This window comes from Gadus morhua, chromosome 16, assembly GCF_902167405.1.
Source record: "Gadus morhua chromosome 16, gadMor3.0, whole genome shotgun sequence".
Taxonomy (NCBI): Eukaryota; Metazoa; Chordata; class Actinopteri; order Gadiformes; family Gadidae; genus Gadus; species Gadus morhua.
In genome coordinates this window covers 21,669,617-21,683,447 of record NC_044063.1, presented here as the reverse complement: position 1 = coordinate 21,683,447, position 13,831 = coordinate 21,669,617, and the positions used below count along the sequence as shown (strand labels likewise).

At 45.2% G+C, this 13,831-nt stretch overlaps 1 protein-coding gene across 4 annotated transcripts in view; it reads right to left on the bottom strand.

Moving 5' to 3' along the window:
• Window positions 1-1,906, bottom strand: part of gria4a (glutamate receptor, ionotropic, AMPA 4a) — a 103,557-nt gene extending 101,651 nt beyond the window's left edge. For all 4 annotated transcript variants that reach the window (XM_030381559.1, XM_030381560.1, XM_030381561.1 and 1 more), the window contains exon 1: window positions 1,552-1,906. In XM_030381559.1, coding sequence (XP_030237419.1) covers window positions 1,552-1,642 — 91 coding nt within the window. In that variant the 5' untranslated portion in view covers window positions 1,643-1,906. The remainder of the gene's footprint in view (window positions 1-1,551) is intronic.
• Between the last annotated feature and the right edge of the window lie 11,925 nt (window positions 1,907-13,831).

The following is a 13,831-nucleotide window of genomic DNA, read 5'->3' as shown; positions in this document are numbered from 1 at the left end:
AACATTTAGATTTCACTAAACACAATTCTGCTCCAATTATTAATGTTGACGAATAATCCAAGGAGCTAGCGGTGTGCCCTGACAGAGGATCAACTCGCAGATGACATACTTGTTGACTCCTTATCCTTATTTTCAACATGCTCTGATGCCCTGGGAGCCGGCCTGGCACTGTGCAGACTACTGGAGGGGCCGGATAGACAGATAGGAAATATAGTCCGTAGGAAAAACGACTTGCATTCTAAGGTACCTTTGATATTGACACACACACACATACAAACACACACACACACACACACATATGCAAGCATGTGCAAGCATTTGGACAGACACACGGCACACACACACAGACAGACACAAACACACACACACACACACACACACACACACACACACACACACACACACACACACACACACACACACACACTACCCCCCCCCCCGACACACACACATGCAAGTATGTGAATGTCTTTGCAAACACACGCATGCACACACACACACACACACACAGACACGCACAAACACACACACACACACACACACACACACACACACACACACACACACACACACACATACACACAAACACACTCACACACTGCCCCCCCACATACACACAAGCACAAATAAACACACACACGCACACACACATTATGACACATACACAAACTCTTGTGTGCAGTGCAGAAATGCAAACAACTATATTCATGTCTGTATGACTGTAAGAAAGACAGGGAGAGAGAGAGAGAGAGAGAGAGAGAGAGAGAGAGAGAGAGAGAGAGAGAGAGAGAGAGAGAGAGAGAGAGAGAGAGAGAGAGAGAGAGAGAGAGAGAGAGAGAGAGAGAGAGAGAGAGAGAAGGAGAGAGAGAGAGAGAGAAGGAGAGAGAGAGAGAGAGAGAGAGAGAGAGAGAGAGAGAGAGAGAGAGAGAGAGAGAGAGAGAGAGGGAGAGAGAGAGAGAGAGAAAAATAGTTAAATAGTTAACTATCTGAGATCCATATCGGGTTCAAAGGCGGGACAACTGTCAGGACACGCAAGAAATCTTCTTGCCCGCATTGACAGGGGTAAGAGGGAAAGGGCAGAGAGACCGAGAGAGAGAGAGCGAGAGAGCGAGAGAGCGAGAAAGGTATAGAGCGAGGGAGTCAGAGGAAGAATATTGCAGTACATAAACACTGAAGAAGCCTACAGTAGGAAAAGCTTGCTGAAACCTTCATGAGCTCATAATAAACAGGCGCTAGAAAAAAACTGATGTAACGGTGTGCCTTGGCAGGGGATGAACGATGCCGTGCACGTACCAGCCGTCGTTCATTCAGAGAGAACTCCGCTCAATGGCATTGAACCTGGGACTTGGGGATTCATTTTTCTTTTTACTTTAAGTCGCATTACCTGTGTCCCGTTTTTTGTGATTGGTGTTTTGCGTCTATATTCAATGTTGTATAGCCTTATTTAGGGTTCACAACAATGTTTCTTAGAATCCTAATTCACACACATTCAAACGTCTCGTGCCATGGGTTTCCCCGGACAAAATGGGAATAGTAAATCTCCAAACTTACCTATTTGCACTGAGCTGGGGAAAGCCCCAGTCGCCAGCCCCCAAAGGGCGGAATACACCCCGAGAAAGTGCCAAGAAAAAATAATCCTCATTTTCCTTCCGTCAACCCGCTAGAAACTGTTGAGAGACATCGAGAGGGGAGAGACACGAGAGAATGAGGGTAGAAAAAAAGAGAGATACGAGAGAAGATAGGTTCTCTTTTTCAGCAGTATTCCATGATTCATTCGTTCCTTCCCCCTGCAGTGTCCGCTGAAGAGAGCCTGTGTCCGGAGTGCATGCAAGATGGGAGGATAGAGAGAGAGACAGATAGAGAGAGGGAGGGAGGGAGAGAGACAGCCAGAGAGAGTGAGGGAGAGGGAAGCAGACAGAGAGTGAAGAGAGACAGTGAGAGAGAGAGAGGGGAGGGGGGAGAGAGGGAGAGAGTCAGTCAGAGAGACAGAGAGAGAAGCAGAGAGAGATGGGAGCAGAGAGAGAGAGAGAGAGAGAGAGAGAGAGAGAGAGAGAGAGAGAGAGAGAGAGAGAGAGAGAGAGAGAGAGAGAGAGAGAGAGAGAGAGAGAGAGAGAGAGAGAGAGAGAGAGAGAGAGAGAGAGAGAGAGAGAGAGAGAAGAGACAGTGGGAAAACTCGCCAGAATGGTTGAAGAGCGGGTAACAGTCTGGAAGAAGGATCCGGACATGCGCGCCCCTTCGCTCTCTCTGTCTTTCTCTCCCCTCCTCTATCCGCACACCCTCATCACCTACAACTTGCTTTGCATGCATGCCGTTTTAAACTATTTCCCGCAAGAATCCGCTGTCTTGTTTTCTAAGACGGCTTTACGAGCACTATATTATCAGTAAACTAACAAACAAGTCCTACAATAAGGCGTCTCCTGCGTAAAGGACGCGCTCCGTGCGCGCGCTTTACTCCACGCGCGGCTGGACGGCGTTCTGAGCCGAAGCCAATCTCTGGAGATGCGTTTTTTTGGGGGAAGCTTTCTCCACCACAACCCCCGGACCCCCATGTGTGTATGATGTGCCCATGCGTTTTTTCGTGCGCCTGTAAAAGTGATTATCCCAGAGAAGGAAAGGAGGAGAGGAAGAGAGTCAGACAGACACACTCAGTCAGACACACAGACCCAGAGAGAGAGAGAGAGAGAGAGAGAGAGAGAGAGAGAGAGAGAGAGAGAGAGAGAGAGAGAGAGAGAGAGAGAGAGAGAGAGAGAGAGAGAGAGAGAGAGGATTTAAATTCAAACAAGCACGTTCGACATCCCACATCCAGCTGTGAGGACCGCAGGATTATTCGATGCGTCTCGAAGACAAATCGTCAGAATCGCGAGGATAATTCCGCGTGTTTAGCAGCTAGAATTTCAGGGCGCCTTAATCCCCTATCCTGTAACATGAATGCGGGACAGGGATCTGAAGGTTGCAAAAGATCTGATATCAATGAATGTGGCATAATCAATATTCTTCTCAGTTTGCTCAGTTCACCAACGGATAGACGGATCAGGTTTGGGAAACGTAGATTCCTTGTTCAGGATATAGAATGAAATGACTGCTTCACGAACGGTATCCCCCTAAGGTCTGACTCGGACCATCTGTAACACTTTATTTCATCACACTATATTTGAGCAAAAATATATTTTGGTTTAAGTGAATGAAGGTGAAACTGACAAAACCAATAATAAAGTTTTCTCAAAGCACCGCTCCAACAAAACATTGGTTCCTCCACCGCATGCTGCTGACTGCGGTCTCTCTCCATGGTGCTGAAACAAGACTCGTCTGGACTAGGAAGAGAGGAAGCAGAACGCAAATGCGCAGCTGGAGTGCACTTCGTAAACATACAACATGCTCTTGTCATGCAATCATGGATGTATTTCCTATCTAACTACTATAAGCATTATTGATGTTTTTTCTTCTGCGGGGATTTAGTGGATACTGACAGTCACATTGGTCACATTAAGGCCACCAAAACTCAATATACACCGTCCTTATTCTGGACGATGTGAAACACTCATATTCCGATACACAGAATCATTGTCAATAAAAAACATATGTCAACGACCTCTTGGCACAAAAGCATGTAGCATTTTCCCAGCGAGACAAGGGTTAATTTGGAAGCAAACATCCATGATAGCCAGGTGTGTGTGTGTGTGTGCGCTTGTGTGTGTGTGTTAGGTTCATCTGGCAGTCTGTGTTTTTTCCTTGTGCTTAGTGGATATAGAGATGGGGGGATAGCACATTATGTAAGGGGGTAAAAACCACAGCACTTCACTAAGGTCGTAACACAACAGCTGTTCATTAGCAGCGAAGATGTAACTAGAAATTACAATCACAATGTTCAGTGTGATTGTGGGAGGAAGGGAGTGAGCGAAAGAGAGAGTTTCTTTAAATTGAACAACTCTCCATCATTCTGCAGCATGAACAACAAAAATTCCCCTGAGCCCCAAAAAAAACTCAAGCGCATCCAACCCTGTAGTAGATGGCATCTGAAAAAGAAATAGAGAAGGAAGAAGAGAGAGAGAGACGGAGAGAGACAGAGAGAGAGACAGAGAGACAGAGTGAGAGAGAGAGAGGGAGAGAGAGAGAGAGAGAGAGAGAGAGAGAGAGAGAGAGAGAGAGAGAGAGAGAGAGAGAGAGAGAGAGAGAGAGAGGGAGAGAGAGAGAGAGAGAGAGAGACAGAGAGACAGAGAGAGAGAGAGAGAGAGAGAGAGAGAGAGAGAGAGAGAGAGAGAGAGAGAGAGAGAGAGAGAGACAAAGAGACAGAGTGAGAGAGAGAGAGGGAGAGAGAGAGAGAGAGAGAGAGAGAGAGAGAGAGAGAGAGAGAGAGAGAGAGAGAGAGAGAGAGAGAGAGAGAGAGAGAGAGAGAGAGAGAGAGAGAGAGAGAGAGAGAGAGAGAGAGAGAGAGACAAAGAGACAGAGTGAGAGAGAGAGAGGGAGAGAGAGAGAGTGATGAATGAAATAAGGAAAGGGCGAGAGTGTTTGTGTAGCACCTCCCCCACCATCACTGAGTTAAATCCAACAGTTTGGCCTGTCATTGTAAAGAAATTACTAGTCAATACCGGAGCCTCTCTGACCGGGCTAATGGAGGCAGTGCTTAAGACCACCCTTGAAACAACCGTCCTTAAACTGTATTCACCCATCCATCCACGAAGCCATCCATCCACAAAACCATTCATCCATATCTATCTACTTTTCCATTCATGTCCCTCTCTTTTGTGATGGTCTGTCTCTTTTCAGCCCAATTTCTGAATTAAAAAATGTAAGAAAAGCTTAATTAGCAAGACATTGTTAATCGTACCAATACAAGCCAGACACTGATTCCCAAAGCAATATTAATTCGTTGTGTCATTATTCACAACAACTACCACGTCTCCCCAGGTGTGTGTGTTGTGTGTGTGAGTGTGTGTATGTGTGTGAATGCCTGTGTGTCCATGTCTATTTGCGTGTGTGTGTGTGTGTGTGTTTGTGTGTGTGTGTGCCTGCATGTGTGTGTGTGTGTGTGTGTGTGTGTGTGTGTGTGTGTGTGTGTGTGTGTGTGTGTGTGTGTGTGTGTGTGTGTGTGTGTGTGTGTGTGTGTGTGTGTGCGTGTGTGTGTGTGTGTGTGCGTGCATTTGCGTACGTGTATGTGTTTGTGTGTGTGTGGGGGCACAGTGGGATATCTCACTGGTTGCAAGGTCTGTTAGAAGTTTGCAGTGCCGTGTCGTTTTTTATTATTACCTAAAACTCTGAAGGGCTGGTTAGTGGTTTGTGGTTTGTGGTTAGTGGTTCATGGTTCATGGTTCAGGGCTCATGGTTCATGGTTAGTGGTGAGTGGGAGTGGTTAATGGTTGGTGGTGAGTGGTTGGTGGGTTGCGGTTCGTATTCCGAACCCCAACACCAGATGGTGGGCAAGGTTTTTTTCAGGGGCTTCGGTGGAAAGTTTGGAACAGCTTGTTTTATCGTAATAATTTGCTATTTCCGCTGGACTCGGTGGGCATTATTCTGTATATTAAGTTCTTAAGTGAGATGATGACATACCAGCTCCTGTCCTGCAGCTTCTCCCCTTGCCCTTCCCTGATTCCATCTCTCTTTCCATCACCCCCCCCCCCCGTCGTAACCCATGACTCATCCATCCACCTCACATCCTCCTGTCTCCGTCCCCCCTCCATCGACCCCTCCCACTTCCTCTGCCATTCCCTCTCTCCTTCAGGCTCCGGTAATATTCCTCCTATTTCTCAATTTCTCCTTTTATACACAACACTCTCTCCTCCCTTTATACACTACTGTTAAACCACCTCCATCTCTCTACTATCCTCCATCTCTATATATATACCACCTGCCTTTAATTCAACCAGTCTTATTGGTAATATGTATTCAAAGGAGCAACTTCATTCAGTTTCGTACACCACCCTATATCCCCCTTTCTCTTTCCGTAAAGCCCTTCTTCTCCAGTATCAGCTCACTGAGCAGAATATGGAAAAGTGGGTCTTTGACGTTAAAAATACAATCCTACCAGGGAATATCACTCCTTTTCTTTGTACACAACGGCTGTCTGGTTTCCTCCAGTTTGGACTCCATCTATCTCTGTGTTACTTTCTCTCTCTCTCCCTCCCTCCCTCCCTCCTTCATTCCCCTAACGATGACCCCTGTAGCAATTGCGTATCTTATCGGAAACAGGCAGAAAGGTACGTGAGTGGCTCCCAATCAATTGATGGCGTTGAGCTGCAGGCGATGGCAGCGGCTGGGGAACTGTTAGCATTCCGCTAACGCAAGGGCTGGGGATCAATGGCAGTCACTGAACAGTGCATTTATAACATGCCTCACTATTGTTCAATCCCTCCCCTGTCAGCCCACTTCGTGGGTCCCCAATGCCCTGAGGTGGATTCCTTTATCACAGGGAGTATTTGTCATCCACAGGGAACGCCAGAAAATCCGTTACCACGCCGTAAGTGACAGGCGTGTTATGACCTCATTGTCATGCAAATCAATGTTTTTGGATTATGTATTGGGTTTGTAGAACCACTGCCATAGAAAGTTGGCTTTCTTCAACCGTCCACATTCACCACTTCTACCATTTGAAATCAATTATCTCTATTGTGTTCCTTGTGACAATGGTTAGTCTCCTTAATGTGACAAAAACTCCCGGTGCATTTTTGATTGGCTTGCCGGAGGGATCGTGGCTCGGAGACAGAGCTGGCCACAGGCGTGCCTTGTTAGGAACACACCTCAAAAGAAGCTCACTGCTGTCAGTGATGGTTGACATTGCTAGGGTGTGTCACAGGCTGGCTCTATGTTCGAGTTGTCCTTCTCCACCAGCCCACCAGAGAACCCCCACTCTTCCCCTTGCTTTACACATCCTGTCACTCCCATCTGCAATCACTTCTTTCCAATCCACTGATCCTCCATGTCCATAATCCCATCTGCTCCTCATTCCCTCATCAATCTCTCCCCGTGTATATCAATTTACCTCCTTTGTTCCCGTGTTTGGTTGTCGCACTACTCATGTGCTTTTGTCTATAAACGTAATTGTAGTTTTCACATCTTTTTACCTTTTTGTGGGACTGTGGTGTGTGCTACCTTGATGAAATCCTAATTGTGCTTTTCCTTTGAGTTTGAGTCCGCATTTTATCCCCGCCGCTGCCCTACTAGCAGCAGTCCTGACAACGCGCTTCTGTTACAGAGTCCTCGTCACTCCGTCGCACCACCTGTCAAATTACAGCGCTGCCTGCCGATAAACCTTGACTCGTAAATAAATGGCATCAGACCTGATTCCCTGACGGAGTGGCAGCGTGCAGCATCACTATGACTAGTGGCAGGAATTAACGTCAAGGCACATTACAGGCAGCCCAGGCTGCTGGAGTGGGAGGGCGTTCCCCGGTTACACCTGCAGGGGGGCCATTAGCATGGTGCCATAACAACAATCTTTACTGTAATGCTTTACAAAGAAATGTATTCTCGTAGAAAGATGGTGAAGAGACCGTTTCCAGAACCAACACAAGTATTGACTAGCATTGCTCTTGAAAATGCAGTCTAGTTTGTAATTCTCTTGTAGTTTGGTCCAAAATGCTGAAATATGCAAATGTTTAGCAAGCTAGCTTCAGGTCTGTGGGACGCTGGGGGGATAGAAGTGCAATTGCATTCCAAACCAACACATCATGTTCAGTCCCTCAGATAGCTATGAGGGTGAATATATGGAAAACAATTTTAGTACTTGCAGTAACAGTTTAAGTATGTTTTTTTAGGGTAACATTTTTACTTATGGTGTAATATGCTGCTCTGTTTATATGCTAAATGTGTCTGTGAGGTTGGGACCTGTATGTTGTTAGTATTATGTCTCGTAATGTTTTCCATGCAATTGAAACCCGAACCTGGTGGCCGGAGCTCAGGAGGTAGAGACTGGTAAACGCAAGGTTGCTAGTTCGATCCCAAGCTCCTCCTAGCTAGAGTATCGAGGTGTCCCTGAGTAAGGCACCTAACTCTTACAGCTCCCGACGAGCTGGCTGTCGCCTTGCATGGTTGACTCTGCCATCGGTGTGTGCTTGAATGGGTGAATGTCAGGCAATATTGTAAAGCGCTGTATAAATGCAATCCTTTTATAACCTAGAGAAATATATGTACTGTAGTCAAACACAAACTCTGCAATCAAATTTTATTATGCTATTGCTAATAATGCTTTTATTGCATTTGCTGATGTTATTTGGTCGTAAGTTAATGGACCCTTATAGGAAGTGCTAACCCATCCACTGATATCATATAAAATAAGAGAACACTAAACCTAACACTCCTTGTTCTAACCTAACCTTAACCCTGCCCCAAACGTAACCCTATCCTGACCTCAATGACACTAGTGACAATGACAACCATCTCTAATGTAATACACCAAATTAACAATTCAAAATATCCAGCCATCCATTGTATGTTCTGCTTCTTCAGATCAGGCAGGGTCATAACACTTGACCTGATCTAAGCATACGTAACCTAAACAAACAATTAGTCTTAAAGACTAAAGTCAAACTCATGATGAGTGGGCGGCATGTGGCTCAGGAGGTAGAGCGGGTTGGCTGGTAACCGGAAGGTTGCTGGTTTGATGCCCGTCTCCTCCTAGCTCAGTGTTAAGGTGTCCCTGAGCAAGACACCCAACCCTAACTACTCTCGACAAGCTGGCTGTCACGTTGCATATTTGACAAGGCTGTCGGTGTGTGAATGTGTATATGAACGAGGGATGTTAGGCAATAATGGAAAGAGCTTTGAGTGGCCACTGGTTAGAAAAGTGCTGCATCAAAGCGCAGTCCATTATCCCTTTAACATGATCTAACAAATCAGGAAAAACATTGACGGAATAATGAAAAGGCTATATTTCCAACCGTGTGGAAGATCTCTCTGGGTCAATGAGGACGTCTGACCACCTTTGCCAGTCGCATGATCACCAGAACGTATGTCGATGCTTACCAAGGAGCGTCACGGGGAGCGGGTCGTTCTGCAGTGACAGCCAGAAACTTTATTGACTCTGGCATTTGGCCCAATCACACGAAACGGTGCGCTTCCCTTCAAGATCCATCAGAGATCTAGGCAGCCTTGGAGGAACTTGGCTAATTGGCCCTAACCCCTGAGGACATTTAGTCAGCAAGCGTCTGCAAGAAACCTTTAGGACAGCATCACTGAACAATCTTTGTTGTGTGTTATGTAGATTTAGGGTAATGACGTAGAACTGCTGGTGGGTCAGATCCGGCCTTGAGAGTGGCCTGGGCTGGAGCCTTGATGGTGGAGTTGGGGTGGGGGTAGGGTGGGGGTAGGGATGGAGGAGCATGAACATGGCTTCTGAAAAGAGAACCGACAACGCAGAGGCAAGCGACCGTCCTCATACTGACCAGCACCGCCGCCATGATTGGTTTGTGGAGGTTGTGTGCAACCCCTGCTCCCGATTTGCTGCAAATTCTAATAAACGATTTGAAAAAAAAATATCTGAAGGAAGGAAGGCTTTTAACATATCAAGCAAGTTGAAAGATTAAAAAGAAAAGTCTTGAGGACCGATAGAAGTGTGCAGTATATATGCTCACGCGGTAACAGCCACGTCGCAGACTCGACGTATGGCCCAATCTATTCTTAGACCCTTCGATATGGATACACCCTAGGCGTGCACGAAACGCCTCTGTAGAACTCATCAGCCTAACGACTCAGTCAGCAGTGTGCTCTCAAAGTGAAAGGACTTGACACCAATCTAAGAAATATTTCAGCACACCACACCTGCAAATAAAATAAAACCAAATGAATACATTTAACATGTAAGCATATTACACCTTAGGTCGTCATGGTCCGATGCAGAGAGAGACCGAGCAGGGTTGGGGGGGTTGTGAATGGCGGGGGCGGCTCTCCTGCCCATGTACCGTCGAGGCGCTGGAAGGTACGTGGCATTTCTAGCGCTCGCACAGATGGTTGCACATGATGTGAAACATAATGTGTTTGCATTTCCTTTAAATTATACAAAGGCATTAAATGCATAAATCCTCCTCTCGCTCCTCTGTGTATCGCTCTAACACCCCCCAACCCTCCCCCATGTGGTCTCTTTATATTTATAGGCATGCTGAGAATTAGTGTCTAAATATATAGCAATTAGAACAACGCATTGACATTGCGTCTAATCGTCATTGTTTCCTTATATAGTGTTGTCTCTCCGCCTTGCCCCTGCTGAACGGATACACACTCTCATGCTGCCTCTCAGCGTGAACCGAGCCAACTCCTCTCTCCTCTTCTGTGATCCTGCCAGGCCAACAGAGAACATCTGGGTGCTGGCTCTGTGTGTGTGCGTGTGTGTGTGTTTGTGTCTGTGTGTGTGTGTGTGTGTGTGTGTGTGTGTGCGTGCGTGCGTGCATTCGTGCAAGCGTGCGTGCGTGTTTGCGTGGGTGCATGTGTGTCTGATTGCCTGTGTGTGTGTGTGCGTGTGTCTGAGAGAGAGTGTGTGTTTGTGCGTGTTAGCTACACCTCAGGCCTGCCAGGCTCTGAATCCAACATCTGTGGGTTCAGATGTTTTCTAATGATATGCTAATAGTGCTGGAGGGAGACGTGAGCAGAGGCTAATGTAGCGGTCACAAACCCCTGCCTCCATCTCCGTCCCTCAATGCTCCCCCTTTGCTGTAATGATTTACCAAACTCTTACTCTCTCTCTCTCTCTCTCTCTCTCTCTCTCTCTCTCTCTCTCTCTCTCTCTCTCTCTCTCTCTCTCTCTCTCTCTCTCTCTGGCCCTCACTCTCTCCCTCTCTCTCTCTCCCTCTCCCTTTCTCTCTTGATCTCTCTGCTTGCAAGGTTCGGTATTATGTCCGGTATGTGATGCTATGTAGTGGACGCTGTTATTCAATGTTTATGTTTTATTGAGTCGCAGAGAAAGCACTACCATAGCATTAAGCTAGGCAGGCTCACGTCACAACACTGTGGCCCTGAACTGCTGTCATGGCCGTCAGGAAGCGAGCTCTGTGATCTACACGACATTCATGAACCCGACAGAATGCAGAGTATTTTGCCATGTGTATTGTGCTAGGCTTTTGCCCGAGCCAATGGCAAACATATCATAAAATATGTCAGGTTAAAAAGAATTGTGAATGTATTTAGCTAATTCACAGCATCTGCCATATGTTTAAATGTAGTGCTATTCTTGCAATTAGTTTTTGTAGAATAATGCATATGAATATGGTGGTGGTAACGATGAATGAGTATATAAAGTAACAGCAACATTGATACCATAATTCTTGGGCTTTCATTTGCTTCCTGACATTGAAAAGATGGTTTAGCTTTTTGCAGAATGCATTCACTCCCTGCGTCTACCATATGAACCAATATGTTTACCTCTCAGAAAGGTCCTCAGTTCTTAAAATCAAAACCTTCATCAAGAATAATGGATGCAACACAACAGAGCGGTTATAAAAAACAGGGTAACTCATCATTACTTTGATCTTCGGCTTCTTTCATAAAAGAGGTGACTGTGACCTTGACCTCGAGGTACTGAACGCTCTCAATGGGCCTGCTGACCTGGAGGCACATGGCCACACACCAAGGAGGAGCCTGATATCTGTCCTGTTGGACTCAACCAACCTTGTTCACAGTATCAGTTCAGGGCCAAAGACTGCTCAGTTCACTGACTATGCCCAGAAAACCTCTTAGTTAGGAAATAGCACTTAATTGTTTGGTTAAAACTCAACCATTCTAGCCTGGTGCACTTTTACACGCATTATTGACCAAAACAACTATTCAGTAATGACTATGGATTTGTTTTGTTTGGAGAGTCGCATAATGGTTACATTTTGTTTGAACATTAACATTTTAAAGATCATTTTCAGTTCAAAGACCATTTACATTGTGCTCTGCACCCTGGCAACCATTGGGAGGCATTGTGCATGGCGACCAATCACGTTCTTCCGTGGCTTGGCCAGGGGATGTTCTAGCTAGCAACCTTCCCTGCAGTTCAACGACCCCAAGCCCTACGGAGAGAAAGCCTGGACCCAACTGTGAGTTATTGTGTTACATAAATTAAAATACACTTACAATCACTCAACACACTTTTTAAAGCCGCTGGAATCGAGAATTTAACAATCTCAAATACATCTTCTTTAATTTATGGTATAACAAAAAACATGACGGATAAAACAAATGAAGCGATGATAGTTTGAGAGATTATTACAGCCACAAGCAGGAGGTGGAAGCAGGGCTTGCAGGCCTACCAGACGCAGGGAGACTTGGCATCATCAAGCCAGCGGGCGCCGCCGGTGGAGCATGCTGTTAATGATAATAACCATGGCCTTTATGGGGGGGTTCACTGTGTATGGGTGTGTGTGTGGGTGCGTGTTTGTGTGTGTGTGTGTGTGTGTGTGTGTGTGTGTGTGTGTGTGTGTGTGTGTGTGTGTGTGTGTGTGTGTGTGTGTGTGTGTGGGTGTGTGCGTGCGTGCGTGCGTGCGTGTGTGTGTGTGTGTGTGTGTGTGTGTGTGTGTGTGTTTGTGTGCGTGTGCGTGTGCGTGTGTGTGTGCGTGTGCGTGTGTGTGTGTGCGTGTGCGTGTTTTAATGTCCTAAACTTTAGAAATTAGAACTGCAAGGGGAAAATATGTTTGGATGCATCAAGGTTTTGGTGTCAGATAATAATCACCCAGGCCTTGTTTCTTTCTTTCATTTATTCTTCTTATAATCTTCTTATCAATCTTCACTGTTACGCAGGACACGCAGCAGACCAATGCATGACTTGACATTTCTTTGTAAAGTCCATCAGTCCTAACTTTTCCTTCTTTAAACCGAGCATAACTTAGCTCTGACTTGTAAAAGCGATAATCGTCTTTGTGAGTGCAGTTCCATTATTGTTTCCTGTTTACAAATATGTTCGCCACATGTAAAACCAGTATAGGATTGACCATTACAAGGGCGTCTCAACGCAATATCTTTTAAATCACATTGGTAACGCTTTATATTAAGGTTCTTGTATTAAGCCTTTGTTAATAAGACTGGTAATAAGGCACTTATGATATGCTTAATTACATTAATTGGTATAAATAAGATTATCTATAAGTGTTAATAATAACATAATAAACATGTTTGTTGTGATATTATAAGACTTTATAAGCACTTATAAGAATTGTGTTAACTATTTATTGATTGCTTAATAATATTAATAATAGTCTTATGAGTTTCTTATAGTTGTTAATAAAAGCATTACAAACCCATTTATTGGGTCTTACTAACTTACTTATTATGCCATTGTTAAAACCAAGCATTTGTTATGCTTATTAAGGCTTACTTACTTAGGCTTTTTAATCAGGACTACTGATTTGATTGTTGTAATTCTGTTGTATTTATATTTATATTTATGGATGCTGTTGACCGGTTGTGGCAATATGGCATACTGGAAAGGGTTATACGATCATGCTAATTGCTCATTTGCACTTCATAATATTGTTATTAATTCCATATTTTTAGTTCAGTTTTGACCTTTTATTATTTTACTATGGTAGTGGACCATACTCCCTCTCTGACCATGCTTGTTTCTTGTTTGATGTTGGTACTTGTATTCCTGTGCTGTACTGTGTTGTACTGTATGTTCTATGTTGTATACAGACCTTGGTGGCAAATCAGTTTCCCCATTGGGGATTAATAAAGTTAATCCAAATCCAAGTATTAATAAGGGCTTCCACTCTCGCAAGTTGTTCCAAAATCGGAATGCTACAAACACTAGGCAGCACTCTAGCCATCACTCCTCATCTCCATAGGACGCGACTAGCAAGGGAGTGTTCTAGCAAGGTTGCAGCCTTCACTTTGGGAAACAGCCCAAAGCAAAACACCAAGCTCATTGATT